The sequence below is a fragment of the Delphinapterus leucas genome, chromosome 6 (genome assembly GCF_059928025.1).
Source record: "Delphinapterus leucas isolate spDelLeu-1000000601 "Yukka" chromosome 6, BTC_Dleu_Yukka2, whole genome shotgun sequence".
In the NCBI taxonomy this organism is placed as follows: Eukaryota; Metazoa; Chordata; class Mammalia; order Artiodactyla; family Monodontidae; genus Delphinapterus; species Delphinapterus leucas.
This window is the reverse complement of record NC_143134.1, coordinates 35,342,114-35,357,684: the sequence shown is the minus strand read 5'-3', so window position 1 is coordinate 35,357,684 and position 15,571 is coordinate 35,342,114. Positions and strand designations below refer to the sequence as shown.

Below are 15,571 nucleotides of genomic sequence, written 5' to 3'. Positions count from 1 at the left end.
CCACACTCCAGGCTGGGTGGGCGAGAAGCAGCCAGCAAAGGGGTTGGGGGCTCTAGGACAGTCCCCAAAGCCAGGGAGCATGTTCCAGGCAGCAGAGCTCAGGCAGGGACTGCCCACCAACCGCCCAGCAGGCTTCTTGGGACCCGGTATGCCTGTGGCCTAAAGTGGCCTATCTCCAACGCTCTTCTTCTCTTGGGAAGCGATTTCAGCCAGAGCCACAGCCCAGATCCAATGCTGCCTGGGAACTCACCTTTCCTCCTTGTTTTTGCAGATACACTCCCCAATAATCTCCTTGATTTCAGGATCATGCACTTTCTCAAAGCTGGCCGGCTTGATGCCCTGAAGATGACATGAGCAGAGTCACCTAATACCAAATTGGGGTCTGTTTCTTGCGCACCTCACACTCACCCCAGCAGAAGAGAAGGCAGGAAGTGCATAAGCCTTGTTTGGGGTTGGGGTTGGGGTCGGGGGGGCTGTTTCAGTCTAAGTCACCACTGAAAGGCTGTCGGGAGTAGTGAGGTCCGGGGAAGAGAAAGATTCAGGGGACACTCAGAGCAGACATCAACGATGCTCACTCTGCCCAACCCAGCTCCCCACAAGGGAGCATGTGCACTCTTACTGCACAGCAGAGGGGGCGGGAGAGGCGCACCTGCCCAAGGCCACCCACCAGCCAGCCAGGGCCTCCCATGCCAGCTGCCCAGAGGGTCTTGGAGGCTGGACAAGGAACCCTAAAGAGCTGGCCTTTCTCGCCACAGCCCCCTGGAGGGTGCAGAGGTCACTATGTGGTCGCCGTTGCTGGCCCCACTGTGGTCACCGGTGGGGCTGACTTCCAAGGCCTGGTGGCTTGAGGGGGCTGCAAGCAAGCATCTGTGCCACGGAATTCCACAGCCAGCAGCCACATCAGATGACTTTCAGGCAGCGGGAGCAGGAGGTGGCTGAGCATTCATGCTGACCAGAGACCCAGCGGGTGCTAGGGGTGTGCAGCCAGAGGCATGGGGGCAGCAGTGTCAATCCCACAAGCAGATAGGATTCCAGGAGAAACGGGCTGGACTGCCGGGCTTACTTGCAATCTGTTCAGGATGGGGTTTGGGGGGAGGGGATCCTGGTTTTTAAACATTTTGAACACAGTGAGGGCTCAACCGTCATGTTCTTCCTCCTTCAAAACGACTTTGCCTTCAAAGGTCTTGTCCTGGCTTGTTTTTTTGTTTTTTTAAAGCATACATTTTCCCACAGAAAGGGATGGGGGAGAGGGGAGGCGCACCCCCAGCCGAGGGGCAGACCTGGGAGTGCAGTATCCCCAGCAGCTCCCACCACCCGGCTGGGGCCCCATGGTGCCCACCAAACCCCTGCCCACGACGCCTAGCCATAACCAATGGGGGTCAGGTTATGCCTGGCACACAGGGGAGTCTGTGCAGCAACAGACACAGCACCCTGGGTTTCAGAAGCAGATAAGGGGTCCCCCTAAGATGAGAACCCCGTGCCACACCACTGAAGCCAACAGAAAAAGTTTACCTATGCCAGAAAGAAAGGCCACAGTCCTACTGGGGTGGGGGCAGGTGGTCTGAGAAAGTATAAATACAGGTAAGTGTGTACGTACACTGTCATTTAAATCTCTGGAGCTGAGGCCCCCAAAGCAGGTGAAGAATGTGCCAGAAGAACAAGTGGCTGTTTTGAAGGGGCTCGCGTCTCTGGGCTCAGAAGCACAGAGTTGGGGCAGCTGAGAACTGTGGGCACCAAGACCCCAAGAGACCCCCAAGGACAGGAGCAGATGCCGGAGGCTGGACCAGTGTGTGGGTGTAGCGTGAGGGCCCAGAGGACACAGAGCACAAGGGTGTTATTGCAAACAGAGGAAACACCAAGGATCAGGGGATGCACCTTTCATCTGATTTCCTCAAGGAGGCAAGGTGGGGCCGAGCCTAGCTTTACCCAAACCGACATGGGTCCACGTAGGAGCCGTGCAACCCTGACTAGTGTCCTGTCTCCCAGGGCCTAAATGGGAGGCAGCAGGGCTGGTGGAAGAACCAGAGTGGCCGAGGAGCATGTGCCCAGGGGACTCAGTCCCTGTCTCCCCAAGCCCAGCAGAAGGACCACCACCCCATCCACATGTGCAACCCGAACCAAGGTCAGCAGCTGCTCCACCTGCACCCTGGGCACCAGCACCCCTTCAAGGCCTGGCAATGCAGCTCTAACCTCTCTTGGGTCCCTCCCCTGTCCTCCTGGAGGACCACTGCCCACAGCCGATGGGCCCACCTCTCCAGTCAGCACCACTGGGGAGCTGCACGCCTATCTGTGGGTCTCTGACCCATGCCCACAAGTGCTGCCAACCAAGGATTCTCTCTTCCCACCTTGCACCCTCAGCGGCACACAGGAGGGGCTCAAAGCAAATAAATGACCAATAGATAACTTAGAATTAAGAACCAAAGGACAAAAGCAAGCTGCAACCTGAGGGAAGGGCTCAAGGTGGAGGGCGGGATAAGGGCGGGCGCTCTGGAGTGGCGAGAACCATGGCTCCTCATGCTTCTGCAGAAGTGAGGAGGCTGCATCGGGGGCGGGGGCGAGGCAACCAGCACTCGGGTGGTGGGGCCTTGGGGCCGCAGGTGCAAATGGACAGTGAGCTACCAGGGCCCAGAAAAGCCACAGCCCCAGCTGCCCTGCCCTGGATGCTCCCCTTGCATTCCCCACCCAGCGGGACAGCCACAGGGAGAAGAACAGGATGCTGTTTTCACAACTGAAACCATCCAGTTAAAGCCTAGGGACATGCCAGAAGATGGGAAAGCCAGCAGCCCCCAGGTGGCACAGAGGAGGGGTTCTATGGACAGGCGGCCTGGGCACCTCCTGGAGAGGCCCCTTGAGTGCTCCAGCCCCGCAGCGCTGCATGAGGCCCCAGTGACAGCCTCCAGGATCCGCCCACAGCCCACATTACAACTGCTGCTACTCCATCACAGCTCAGAGACCTGAGTTACCCCCTAAGCCTCTATTTCCCCATCTGTAAAATGGCTTCCTTCCCGTCCTCACACAGCTTCTGTGAGGATTTTACAAAGCACACAGAGCCCAGCGCGGGACACACAGCCCGTCACAGTGGCCGGTGGACTCACACAGGTGACCTTCCTGTAGATCTGGGCAGCGTTCTGGCACTCTGAGTAGGGGTACTCCGAGGTGGCCATCTCCAGCATACACATCCCGAAGGCGTAAACATCCACGGACTCATCGTAATGCTCCTCGTACATCTCTGGCGCCATGAACTCGGGGGTACCTGCGCCCAGGAGCAAAAGATGCAGGGTCAGTGGTCACTGAGCCCAGGAGACCCTTGGGCCTCTCAGAGCCCCACGCCTCCTCCCCCATCCACAAGCCAAGGCTGGCCCTGCCCCCATGCTCCTTGTCATTGGTCCTGGAATGCAGGATTCAAACAGGATTCTGCTTTACTGACAGAAGTTCCCCAAAATTCCCCCTGGACCCTCCTGACTCCAGGTTGGATCAGTTCACAGCGCCATCCCCTGACCACAGAGCTGGGAGACCATTACTTCCCAGGAGACAGGGTTTGTGCCAGAAATGGCAGAGGTGCCTCTTTGAGGAGGCAGAAGCCTGAGCACACCCGTCCTGGCCACAGGCCCAGATAACCCCAAGCAGACGAAAACGTGTGGCCACCACAGAGCTCCTTAAACTGCAAAACCCCAGAAAGCCTCCCATGTCCCTAGACAAGCAGAGCACCCAGCAGCCCAGACGGTGATCATCTTCGCTGAAGATGGCTGCCTGGGGGACAGCTGGGCAGGCGCCATTCACCTGGCAGGTACCAGCTAGGTGTTATGGTGAGAACTGCCCATCCTTTCTAAGCACAAGAGATTTTAAAATAACGCCTACTCTGAATTTTTAAGGCCATGAGAGACTCACATCGGCTGAGTCAAATAAGCCATATATACGACTGCACAGGCAGGCTGACCGTCCCATGTAAAACGATAAGCACAGACCAAAATGACTCATCTAGGAGGTGGGGTTATGGCTGATTTTTCCTTTAGTTACACTAGTCTGGTGTTTTTAATTTTCCTGTAACAAACATTTGCTTTAAAATTCACAAACTCTTTTATTAGAATAGGTCCAGTTGAGCACCTGTCAAGCTGAATGCAAAGAAAAGGGGCCATCGATTTCAATAAGGCTGCTTTTAATTTTCACTTCTCCATCTTTGTGGACTTTGGAAGATTCTCAAAATGTTCCAGTTTTCTTGAAAAGCAGATGCAAAACAGCACAGACTATTGGGTTAAAAAGCATGGGGGGTTGTGGGAGGGCCTGGGATGCAGAGAGATTAAGGGTGATTTTAATTTTTTCTCCTTTACCTATAATTTCAAATTTAAGATGTACTACATGTTTAGTAAAAAAAGTTAACAGTTTGGGTAAAAAAATGGGAAAAACAAGAATCTATGTTATGATTTACATACACTCATAGAGAATTCTGGAAGATTCCATCAGAAATAATGATGAGTAGAGAGAAAACAGGAGTTCAAGGGACCTTGCACAAGGAATTTTTCATCCTTTTGGGCTTTTGAACCATATGACTGTACTGAAAATTTTTTGCACTTGGCTATATCCATCTATAGGGGAAGAGGGAGAAAGGAGCCTCAGGGCTGCTGGCAAGAAGCTGGGAGCTGAGCTGGCCTGGGGGGACCCCACTCACCTGGTCAGGACTCCCAATCACCCAGCTCAGTCTCTTCTGAGACCCTTGGGAACCAGGAATGCTGCTTTACAAGAAATACCCCAAGGCCCCCAGATGTCCTGGCTTTGGGGGGGTGGGTAGGGTGGGCAGTGGGTGTGTGTGGGCCCCAGCTCCAATCCAGGATGGTGGGGGATGCCAATTCTGCACATGCGCTTGGGCCACAGATACTGAACCTTTTTCTCTTTCCTTACAATGTAGCCATTTAAATTTAAATGTTAAGAAGAGAGACACCTGTCTCTCCAGGGACCTCTGGGCACACCTCCTCAGCCCCATGGCCCTGCATCCCCCGCATCCTAGCCTCCATGGCTGTGAACACCTGCAGGAAGGACTGCGCCCACTTCACCTCCACCTACTCAGGACCCAGCACAAACGCAGTGAGAGCACACCATGACAGCATCAGATCCAAGTGGCCCTCAGGGACAAACCCCACAAGGGTCATGGATAGCATCTGGGAGGCTGCCACCCAGATGTCTCAAGTGGGCTATGTCTTATCTGCACAAAACCTCTCTGACGGCTGCACCCAGAATGGGTCCACAGCATCAACCACCCCTCAGGTACCCTGGACACAGCATGGAGGGGAAAGCGTCATCCTGGGGGATCCCCCACCTGACCACAGACCCCCCCACACTCAGCTGAGGCCCCTTGCTGAGGCCAGGGCCTTGCTGTCCAGGGCCTATTTGGATGCGTTAATCAGCCCCCACTTACAATGAGTGTGGAGTCTCGTGGACTCCGGCTGAGCAAAAGGTGGGGTGATCAGGGAGCCCAATGAAATCAGGCACCCTTTGTGGGGCTCACTGTGCCTCCTGGAAACACCCAGGCTTCATCTCACCCCAACAACTGGAAAGTCCATTTCCAAGAGGGAAAAGAGGCACCAAGGAAACCCCCACTTCCAAGGCCAAATCTGCAAAACCTGCCTGGAAACCTCCAGCAGCTCACAGGCCTGGGGGTGTGCCCCACAGCTAGACCCTCAACTGCTCCACTTATTTCACAGATAGGGAACTGAGGCCTGGGTCAACCCTTGCCCTACCACTCAGCTTCCCTGTTCAGCCGGAGGCCCCATGTTCACAGGGCACCCCCAGTGGCCACCCTGCCCCAGATGTCACATTCCAAACCCACTACCCTGCCAGAGAAGTTTCCAAATTCCCACCGGTTTCATTTTCCACAAACAGGTCAAGTTCTGTCTCCAACCATACAGCAAAACCATGAACTCGCAAAGCCCTGAATCGCCCTCTCATTCTGCTTATGTGGGAAGAAGCCCTCGCATCATGGCACGCAGGAGAGCCTCTCCCAATCCCACCTGATCCAAGCTTCCAGAGCCACATCCTGGAGCCACCTGACCCTGCAGCACACTGGCATTTTCCAGACATCTTGAACCCCGTGAATGGCTGCCCCACAGTCCCTCCAAGCACTCTCTTTGCAAAGCCTGGAGGGGCTCCCACCGGGCCTGGTGGACACATAGTGCCCACTGTGTATCAGGACCACACCAGGACCCCACAAGGGGCTGGCATGAGCTGCAGACCATCTCCTCATGGCAACTACGGCAACAGAGCGGCTTCTCAGAGGAGGACAAGAAATGCAGAGACAGGAACAGCCAGCAAACTGCCATCCACATGGAATCCCTCAGCCCCCATGCCCCACACGCTCACTCCGTGCCCCAAAGTACCCCAAGGGCTCCTTTCTGTGGGCCTCAGGGCCTGGGGCACCCTACCCACCCCTCAGCCCACTGAAGCCAGCTCCAGCCTCACTGACCACAAAGTCCCCACATCCCTCTGTCCTCCGGACCTCCTTCCCACTCCCAAGTACCCACAGTACTAACAGCCCCTTGGTGCCAGTCAGCCTCACCACCCAAGGGACAGAACCAAGGGACTCACAGGGCATCCAGGGCTGCAGCCCGGCAGAGGGGCACAGGAAGGGAGCAGAGCTAGTGCACCTCACTCTTGAGGGACGGTGACCCCGAGGGGTGGGGAGGTGCCCTGGAGACGGGCTTACCTATCACACTCTTGGCAAAGGATGCTCTCTTGAGGGTGGCCAGGCCCAAGTCGCCAATCTTCACAGACCCTGTGGGTCCAGTGATAAAGATGTTGTCGCACTTGAGGTCCCGATGGATGATGGGGGGCGTCCTGGTGTGCAGGAACAGCAGGCCCTTCAGGATCTGCCGGCACCAGCTGCGCAGGACCTTGGGCTTCATCACCTTGAACCGCTTCAGGTACCTGCGGGTGGGGGTGCGGCTCACCGACGGCTCGTGTGGGGAAGGGGCTTCCAATTGCTGGGGGCTGTGTATTTATCACCCAAACAGGGGCACTTCTGAGAGAGGGGTGCTGGCCACACCAGCCAGGACCACCCCAAGCAGATAGGACGTCTGGGGCCTCAGCCACCGCGACTCTTGAGCCCTGGGTCAAGCCCACCCCGAGGCCCCGGCTGGCTGGGCAGGTGGCATGCTCACGTCTTCAGCGTCCCCGAGGTCATCAGTTCAGTCACCAGCACGATGCACCGCTTCCCCCTGGCACTGGACTCCCAGAAGTCATAGAAGCGCACAATGTTGGGGTGCTGCAGGCCCTTCAGCATCTCAGCCTCCTCCTTAAACCGCTGCCTCTCCAGTTTGGTGAGCTTCCGGTCCTAGGGAGAAACACACACAGGCTGAGAGGGACGCCCCGCGCAGCCTCAGGCAGAGGCCTTCCAGGGAGCCAGGGCCAGGAATCTGCCAGGCCACTCGCTCGTCTCCTTCCACACAGAGCACAGCAGATGGAAAGGACTAGACATCTAGGGTCGAGGGAAGTCTGACCCAAGTCCTTCCCCTCTTTATCCACAGAGAGCAGAGCAGGCCTCTGACTTAGAAAGCCGGCACAAGCTGCTCCTGGCTCTCCAACATCTGCAACATAGGACCCTGAAGCCTCATTGACCCTGAATGAGCTCCTCCTTGCTCAAGAAGGGCTGAGGCAACATGGTCTCGGGAACCAGAGACACCTCCAAAACCCACACTGCAATACTCATGAGCTTCTCCCCTAAAAACAGCTCTGAAACCTTGCTCCCTCCACACCTACTTACTGAGTATTATTAAAAGAAAGAAGCATCCATTTACTTCTAATTTACACATAACTTTGAGAATACGTTCACAACCACAGCAGATGACAACCGGAAAATCAGGAGATGCTGACAAGAGACAAGAACAGAGAAGAAGAGCAGAGTCCCAGCCATGCCCGCATCAGTCCCAGAGGACATGGCAGACACACCTCCTGGGGCCTGGGAACGCCTGCACCTTGAGCACTAAGCTGGACCTTAAGTTTAAGTGGGGAACTATAACACCACCATCAAAGTACTACGAGTCACCTCTGGGGTGTCGCCCATAAGTGTGCTCCAGCCACAACTCTGGAGGAAGACCACTGACACCCGCAGCACATTCCAATACCGCAAGCACCTTGTTTGTCCCCACCCCATCTGCTCCAGCATTTCCCTGACCCCCATCCATCACCAACCCTGCCCCCTGCCTCATCCCACCCCTGCAGCCTAGATCCTGGCCCTTCCCTTCCTAAAACCTTCCAAAGGATTCCCACCTCAGAGCACTCAGAGCTCTGTTGTTTTCAACTTCAGCTCATGGATGAATCTTACCTCTAGGGACCCCAGCATGGCCTTCTCCCCAAGCCTGAGTGTGTACCCCCAGTGTCACCTCCATCACGGCCCAATCAGCCCACAAAGCCCATGCCTTCACCCTCCCACCAGGAGGACTCTCAGAGAGAAACATAAATACAAATGAACACAAAACGTCAAGTTTTGAGGAGTTCTAGGAAAACAGAAATGGATAAATCTGGACAAATGGAGGAAGAAATCAGAGCTGAAAAATATCACAGGCCAAAACCCCTCGGGTCCTTTGAAAGACCTCAGAGGACATCAAGCCAGACTCCAACCAATTCAAAGAGAAGAGGAGGGCCCTGGAATCATGACGAGATCAGCTGGTTAAGGAATTCTATCCCAAGTGGCACTGTACCCATTAGGCATTCTCCCTCCCACCAGGCCCACCCCAACAAACCCTCATCAGACACTCCACGCACAAGTGGAACTGGACAGCATAATCACCAACACAGCAAAGATATACCAAGACTGATCCCAGAAAAACAAATAATTCAGGGACAAAAGTGACTTCAAAAAAAAAATCTAGTTCATGTCCTCAAAGATCTAAGAGGCTGACACACATAGATAAGAGCAGCTTCTACTTAAAAAGAAACAATCAAGGAAGAGCTTTTGCAAATTAAAGCTCCATATTTTAAGAATAAGATATTCTGTAATCTAATGAAACACTAAATACAAAAAAGTAACCATTTAAAAAAAAAAAAAGTAACCATTTAACCAAGACAATAACATGGAAACGTGTTCTACTCATCAAGGGTGATGCTTTGTTTCAGAAAATAAGTCAAGCCACCAACGTATCCTCAATACGTGTATTTGACATGGGAGTTACATCTAGAATACAGATGGAACTCCCATACCTCAACAATAAAGACATGAACAGCAAAGTCACAAAAGAAGATGCAGAAATGGTCAATGAGCACATGAAAACATGCTCAGCATCATGAATCACCAGGAAAATGCCAATTACAAGCACAAGATACCACTTCACACCCACCAGAAGGGCTAAAATAAAAAGATGGATCATTCCAACCACTGGGCATCTGAGAGCAGCTGATCCCTCTGGGCACACAGCTGTTGGAAGTGCAAGCTGGCACAAGCCTCAGTGAGCCCTTGGCAGGTTCACCCCTGCTCTAGATCCAGCCACTCCCCTCCAAGGTAACCACCCCAAAACAAAGGATTGAGAGCAGCTCCATTCATAATATCTCCCAAACTCCAGAAAAGGCAGAACTCACAGGTGGGGTTGAAACCAGAACAAGGGCTTGCCTCTTTGGTGGGGGAAGACGCAGGAGCTGAGAACCTGGGGGGGTGTGGGGGGCGACGGGAACACTCGACATTGTAACAGAGGACAAGGGTTACACCTTCGCATGCATCTGTCAAAGCTCATCAGCTATGCACTTAAGATCTGTGTTTCATTATGTGTAAGTTATACCTCCATTTTTCAAATGTAAAAAATAAAGTGAAAGCATCTGAAAACCAAATGAGAGAAATAGAAGAAAAACATCAAGAGGCATGAAAGAACCAGCTGGAAGTCCTAACAACAAGGAACAGGAGTTATACGAGCAGAAAACAGATATCAGCAAGGAGGAAGATAGCAGAATAGCATTTCCCTGAGCTAAAAGAAGAACTATTTAGAATAAAAGCATGTGCCGAGGCCAGGTCAGAGTAAATGAAAAGTGACCCACCTCCAGTCTCATTCCAGCAAAAGTGAGATTCCCAAAGACTGAGATCAAGTTCTACCTGCTGAGGAACACCCAGACAGGCATCCAGTCTCACCGGCAACACTGGCAACAAACCTGGAATTTGGTGCCGGCTCAAACCTGGAATTCTATCACCAGCCAAAGGGACATCAAACCACGAGGCCCAAAGACTTATTCTCAGACACTCGAGAACCCAAAGGTTACTTCCCAGCACCCTAGGTGAAACAGCTACTGGAAGTGTCTCTGCAAAACATAGAACAACACAGAAAGGAACTTGGTGAGGCCAACTCCACTGGCCCACAATGGACGACTGAACTTGGCTGCACCAGGTGAAGGAAACCAGAAAGGACGTGGGGTTGCCCCACTGTGCCACTCCCTGCCCCAACAGATAGCTTTGGGCGATGACATTTCAGTTATATTTCAGTTACTAGACCTTCCAATGGTCTAGTCACTGTTTCTAGAGGAAACTCACAGGATTATTTATAGTTATAATAAAAATTGTTTCTGCCAATATTTCAGCATCAACCAACAGCAAAGTTAAAGATTTCATTATATTATAGTTCGGAGCAAAAGGTTCATGTTATAAATAACATAACTAACAAAGCTAACATATGTGCCCTGCATATGCTATAGTTTTCATTTTTAGATGCCAGCTAAACAGGATAAATCCAAGACCTGAGTATAACACAAAAGTCAGCTCTTTAATGACAGCGCCTCTTGGAGCTGGACTGGGTGTGGAGGTGGGAGGGAGCAGACCTTATTTTATGTTCTAAGCCACTGCGCTATTTTTAACTAGGTGACACACCGCTTGATAATTTAAAAGGTCAGTTGGTATGTCCTCAGAGAACTGCCCAGAGCCGCCGCAGTGTGCTGCCCAGCGTCCCCCTCTCAGAGCTGGCCGGGGTCCTTTTCACTGTTTGTTGATTGCTGGCTGGCCCCATTAGCTCAGTGACTCCATGGAGGCAGGACCACCCCAGTGACTGACGATGCATCATCACTCTTTATGGGGTGAATTCAGTAATTGAGGTGCTGGGGGCTCAAGTCATGAATCAGGATAGGAAGAGGGCACCTGAGCCCTTTGAGAACCCCAAATCCTGCCAAAGTCAGGTTGCTCTTGAGGTCTGGTGTTGAGTGGTGGGCTCTGGCTGCTCACATAGTACCGCTATGGGACAGTTCACCCCCACCACACAGGGAGGTGAGTTCTCTTAGACCAGCCTCCCTCCCGCCAGGACCCTGGTGGTGGATTAATTATTGGTAAATTATTTATTGGGTAAAGATGGCGAGAGTCAATCAGATTATAAAGGATAAAAGCATTCTGGGACAATGCTGGCTCTTGTCTCCTATAGGGAAAAGGTCCAGCTAGTCACAGATGGCACCCTCGGAGTGGGGACAGGGAGGACGGGTGGTCAAGGTGCTTAGAGGAAGAAAGCCCTGGGTCCGACAGGCCCTCCCAGGCCCCCAGGGGACCAGCTCTGCCCAACACCACCACCAGTGAGGGCTGAAGCCGTTAGACGCAAATGGCCATACCGTCTGCTCGCAGGGGATTCTGTGACCATCTCCTTTCGCCAGGCAAAGCCCAACCAACCCCATGATGAGCAGAGCTGCCCGGCGGCCCTGAGTCCTGCCAGGGAAAGGCAGGATCCACACACACAGTACAGAGACGGGACATGAGTAGCAGGGAGAGAATGCCCAGAACAGCCAAAGTCCTGGGGGTGGCAACCTGGACCTCGCTCCAACCCCATTTGGTCATAAAACAAAAGAAAGCCTCAAGGGTCTTTGTTGAGAACAGTCCCATGTACAGGGAATCACTCCAGGACAGGGGCTCTGGGGACAGAATGGGCCCAAGGGTGGGCGGTCACTGGCCCTGCCTAGTATCTCTGCACACTCTAGGCCCCGGATCCCATTGGTGGGAAGAGCCTTCCCAAGTCTAGAGGATTTGACCCAGGCTCAACCCGCTGCAGAGCTGGCCCATTCCTCACCACTCTTTCACCATGAAGCAGAGAGAAGGCGCAGAGTCTGGGGTCCAGGTAGGTGCACAGGGAGCGGAGATGTCAGTGGAGAAGAAGAGGATGCTTGGTCCCCCAAGTCCTGCTTCTGGCGAGGGTCATGTACCTCTCTCAGTCACCAGATGGTCACTGAGGCTCTGGGCATGCAGGAAAGGGCTGTGGACAATCTCAGGGGGGAAGGGAGTGGCAGGCAACAGATAAATATACAATTACACTGCACCAAAAAACAGAGGAAAGGGATAGGAGGGTGGGGCAGCTAGGGGCACCCCTGGACCAGAGAACACTCCCATGGCTTGGGGAGAAGGGCAGCCCCACCTACCTAGGGCACTGGCAGGGTAGGGATCCCAGGAAGAAGCATCCTGTATGAGGGAGTGAGGTCCCAGAAAGAGTGGGCTGACTGTAGTTTACGTCAGCACAGGGGCTGGCGGCTGCAGGGACAGCAGGCAGGTGGCTCACTGGGGGTATCCTGACCTCTCAAGAGCTGAGCTCCACCAGGTAAGCAAAGGAGAGCTCTGGACAGAGGGTAATATCTCATGCTTTGGGTTGTGACCTGTTCCCTCTAATATTTAGTGTGGTTTTCTGGAAGATAAAGGTTATTTTATTTTTTTAATTTAACATCTTTATTGGAGTATAATTGCTTGACAATGTTGTGTTAATTCCTGCTGTACAACAAAGTGAATCAGCTACATGTATACATATACCCCCATATCCCCACCCTCTTACATCTCCCTCCCACCCTCCCTATCCCACTCCTCTAGGTGGTCACAAAGCACCAGGCTGATCTCCCTGTGCTATGCGGACGCTTTCCACTAGCTGCCTATTTTAAATTTGGTAGTGTATATAGGTCAATGCTCTTCTCTCACTTCATTCCAGCTTACCCTTCCCCCTCCCCGTGTCCTCAAGTTCATTCTCTACGTCTACGTCTTTATTCCTGTCCTGCCCCTAGGTTCATCAGAATAATTTTTTTTTTATAATTCCATATATATGTGTTAGCATATGGTATTTATTTTTCTCTTGCTGACTTACTTCACTCTGTATGACAGACTCTAGGTCCAGCCACCTCACTACAAATAATGCAACTTTGTTTCTTTTTATGGCTGAGTAATATTCCATTGTATGTATGTGCCACATCTTCTTTATCCATTCATCTGCCGAGGGACACTTAGGTTGCTCTCATGTCCTGGCTATTGTAAATAGAGCTGCAATGAACATTGTGGTACATGACTCTTTTTGAATTACGGTTTTCTCAGGGTATATGCCCAGTAGTGGGATTGCTGGGTCATATGGTAGTTCTGTTTTAGTATTTTAAGGAACCTCCATACTGTTCTCCATAGTGGCTGTATCAATTTACATTGCCACGAACATGCAAGAGGGTTTCCTTTTCTCCACACCGTCTCCAGCATTTATTGTTTGTACATTTTTTTTTTGGTAGATTTTTTGATGATGGCCATTCTGACCAGTGTGAGGTGATACCTCACTGCGGTTTTGACTTGCACTTCTCTAATGATTAGTGATGTTGAGCATCCTTTCATGTGTTTGTTGGCAATCTGTATATCTTCTTAGGAGAAATGTCTAGTAGGTCTTCTGACTATTTTTGCATTGGGTTGTTTGTTTTTTTGATATTGAGCTGCATGAGCTGTTTGTATATTTTGGAGATTAATCCTTTGTCAGTTGTTTCGTTTGCAAATATTTTCTCCCATTCTGAGGGTTGTCTTTTCGTCTTTTTTATGGTTTCCTTTGCTGTGCAAAAGCATTTAAGTTTCATTCAGTCCAATTTGTTTATTTTTGTTTTTATTTCCATTTCTCTAGGAGGTGGGTCAAAAAGGATCTCACTGTGATTTATGTCAAAGAGAGTTCTTCCTATTATTTCCTCTAGGAGTTTTAAAGTGTCTGGCCTTACATTTATGTCTTTAATCCATTTTGAGTTTATTTTTGTGTATGGTGTTAGGGAGTGTTCTAATTCCATTCTTTTACATGTAGCTGTCCAGTTTTCCCAGCAACACTTATTGAAGAGGCTGTCTTTTCTCCATTGTATATTCTTGCCTCCTTTATCAAAAATAAGGTGACCGTATGTGAGTGGGTTTATCTCTGGGCTTTCTATCCTGTTCCACTGATATATATTCCTGTTTTTGTGCTAGTACCATACTGTCTTGATTACTGTAGTTTTGTATGTAGTCTGAAGTCAGGGAGCCTGATTCCTCCAGCTCCGTTTTTCTTTCTCAAGATTGTTTTGGCTATTCGGGGTCTTTTGTGTTTCCATACAAATTGTGAAATTTTTTGTTCTAGTTCTGTGAAAAATGCCATTGGCAGATTGATAGGGATTGCATTGAGTCTGTAGATTGCTTTGGGTAGTATAGTCATTTACACAATGTTGAATCTTCCAATCCAAGAACATGGTATATCTCTCCATCTGTTTGTAACATCTTTAATTTCTTTCATCAGTGTCTTATAGTTTTATGCATACAGGTTTTTCGTCTCCTTAGGTAGGTTTATTCCTAGGTATTTTATTCTTTTTATTGCAATGGTAAATGGGAGTGTTTCCTTAATTTCTCTTTCACATTTTTCATCATTAGTGTATAGGAATGCAAGAGATTTCTGTGCATTAATTTTGTAACCTGCTACTTTACCAAACTCACTGATTAGCTCTAGTAGTTTTCTGGTAGCACCTTTAGTATTCTCTATGTATAGTATCATGTCATCTGCAAACAGTGACAGCTTTACTTCTTCTTCTCCAATTTGGATTCCTTTTATTTCTTTTTCTTCTCTGATTGCTGTGGCTAAAACTGCCAAAATTATGTTGAATAATAGTGGTGAGAGTGGACAACCTTGTCTTTCTCCTGATCTTAAGAGGAAATGCTTTCAGTTTTTCACCACTGAGCAAGACGTTGGCTGTGGGTTTGTCATATATGCCCTTTATTATATTGAGGTAAATTCCCTCTATGCCTACTTTCTGGAGAGTTTTTAACATAAATGGGTGTTGAATTTTGTCGAAAGCTTTTCCTGTGTCTATTGAGATTATCATATGGTGTTTATCCTTCAGTTTGTTAATATGGTGTATCACATTGATAGATTTGCGTATATTGAAGAATCCTTGCATTCCTGGGATAAAACGCACTTGATCATGGTGTATGATCCTTTTTCTTTTTTTTAATTTATTTATTTTTGGCTGTGTTGGGTCTTCATTGCTGTGTGTGGGCTTTCTCTAGTTGCGGTGAGCGGGGGCTACTCTTCGTTGTGGTACGAGGGCTTCTCATTGTCGTGGCTTCTCTTGTTGCAGAGCTCGGGCTCTAGGCGCACAGACTTCAGTGGTGTGGCACACGGGCTTAGCTGCTCCATGTCATGGGGGATCTTCCAGGGCCAGGGCTTGAACCCGTGTCCCTTGCATTGGCAGGCAGATTCTTAACCACTGCGCCACCAGGGAAGCCATGTGTATTATCCTTTTAATGTGCTGTTGGATTCTGTTTGCTACTATTTTGTTGACGATTTTTGTACGTATGTTCATCAGTGATCCTGGCCTGTAGTTTTCTTTTTTGGTGACG

General features: G+C 50.7%; 1 protein-coding gene across 1 annotated transcript in view; it reads right to left on the bottom strand.

Annotated features, from left to right (window-relative positions):
- WNK2 (WNK lysine deficient protein kinase 2) overlaps window positions 1-15,571 on the bottom strand; it is a 157,057-nt gene that overhangs the window by 108,255 nt on the left and 33,231 nt on the right. The window contains exons 3-6 of the mRNA XM_022564623.3: window positions 7,149-7,321; window positions 6,695-6,915; window positions 3,096-3,253; window positions 251-339 (exon numbers count right to left, since the gene is read on the bottom strand). Coding sequence (XP_022420331.1) covers window positions 251-339; window positions 3,096-3,253; window positions 6,695-6,915; window positions 7,149-7,321 — 641 coding nt within the window. The remainder of the gene's footprint in view (window positions 1-250; window positions 340-3,095; window positions 3,254-6,694; window positions 6,916-7,148; window positions 7,322-15,571) is intronic.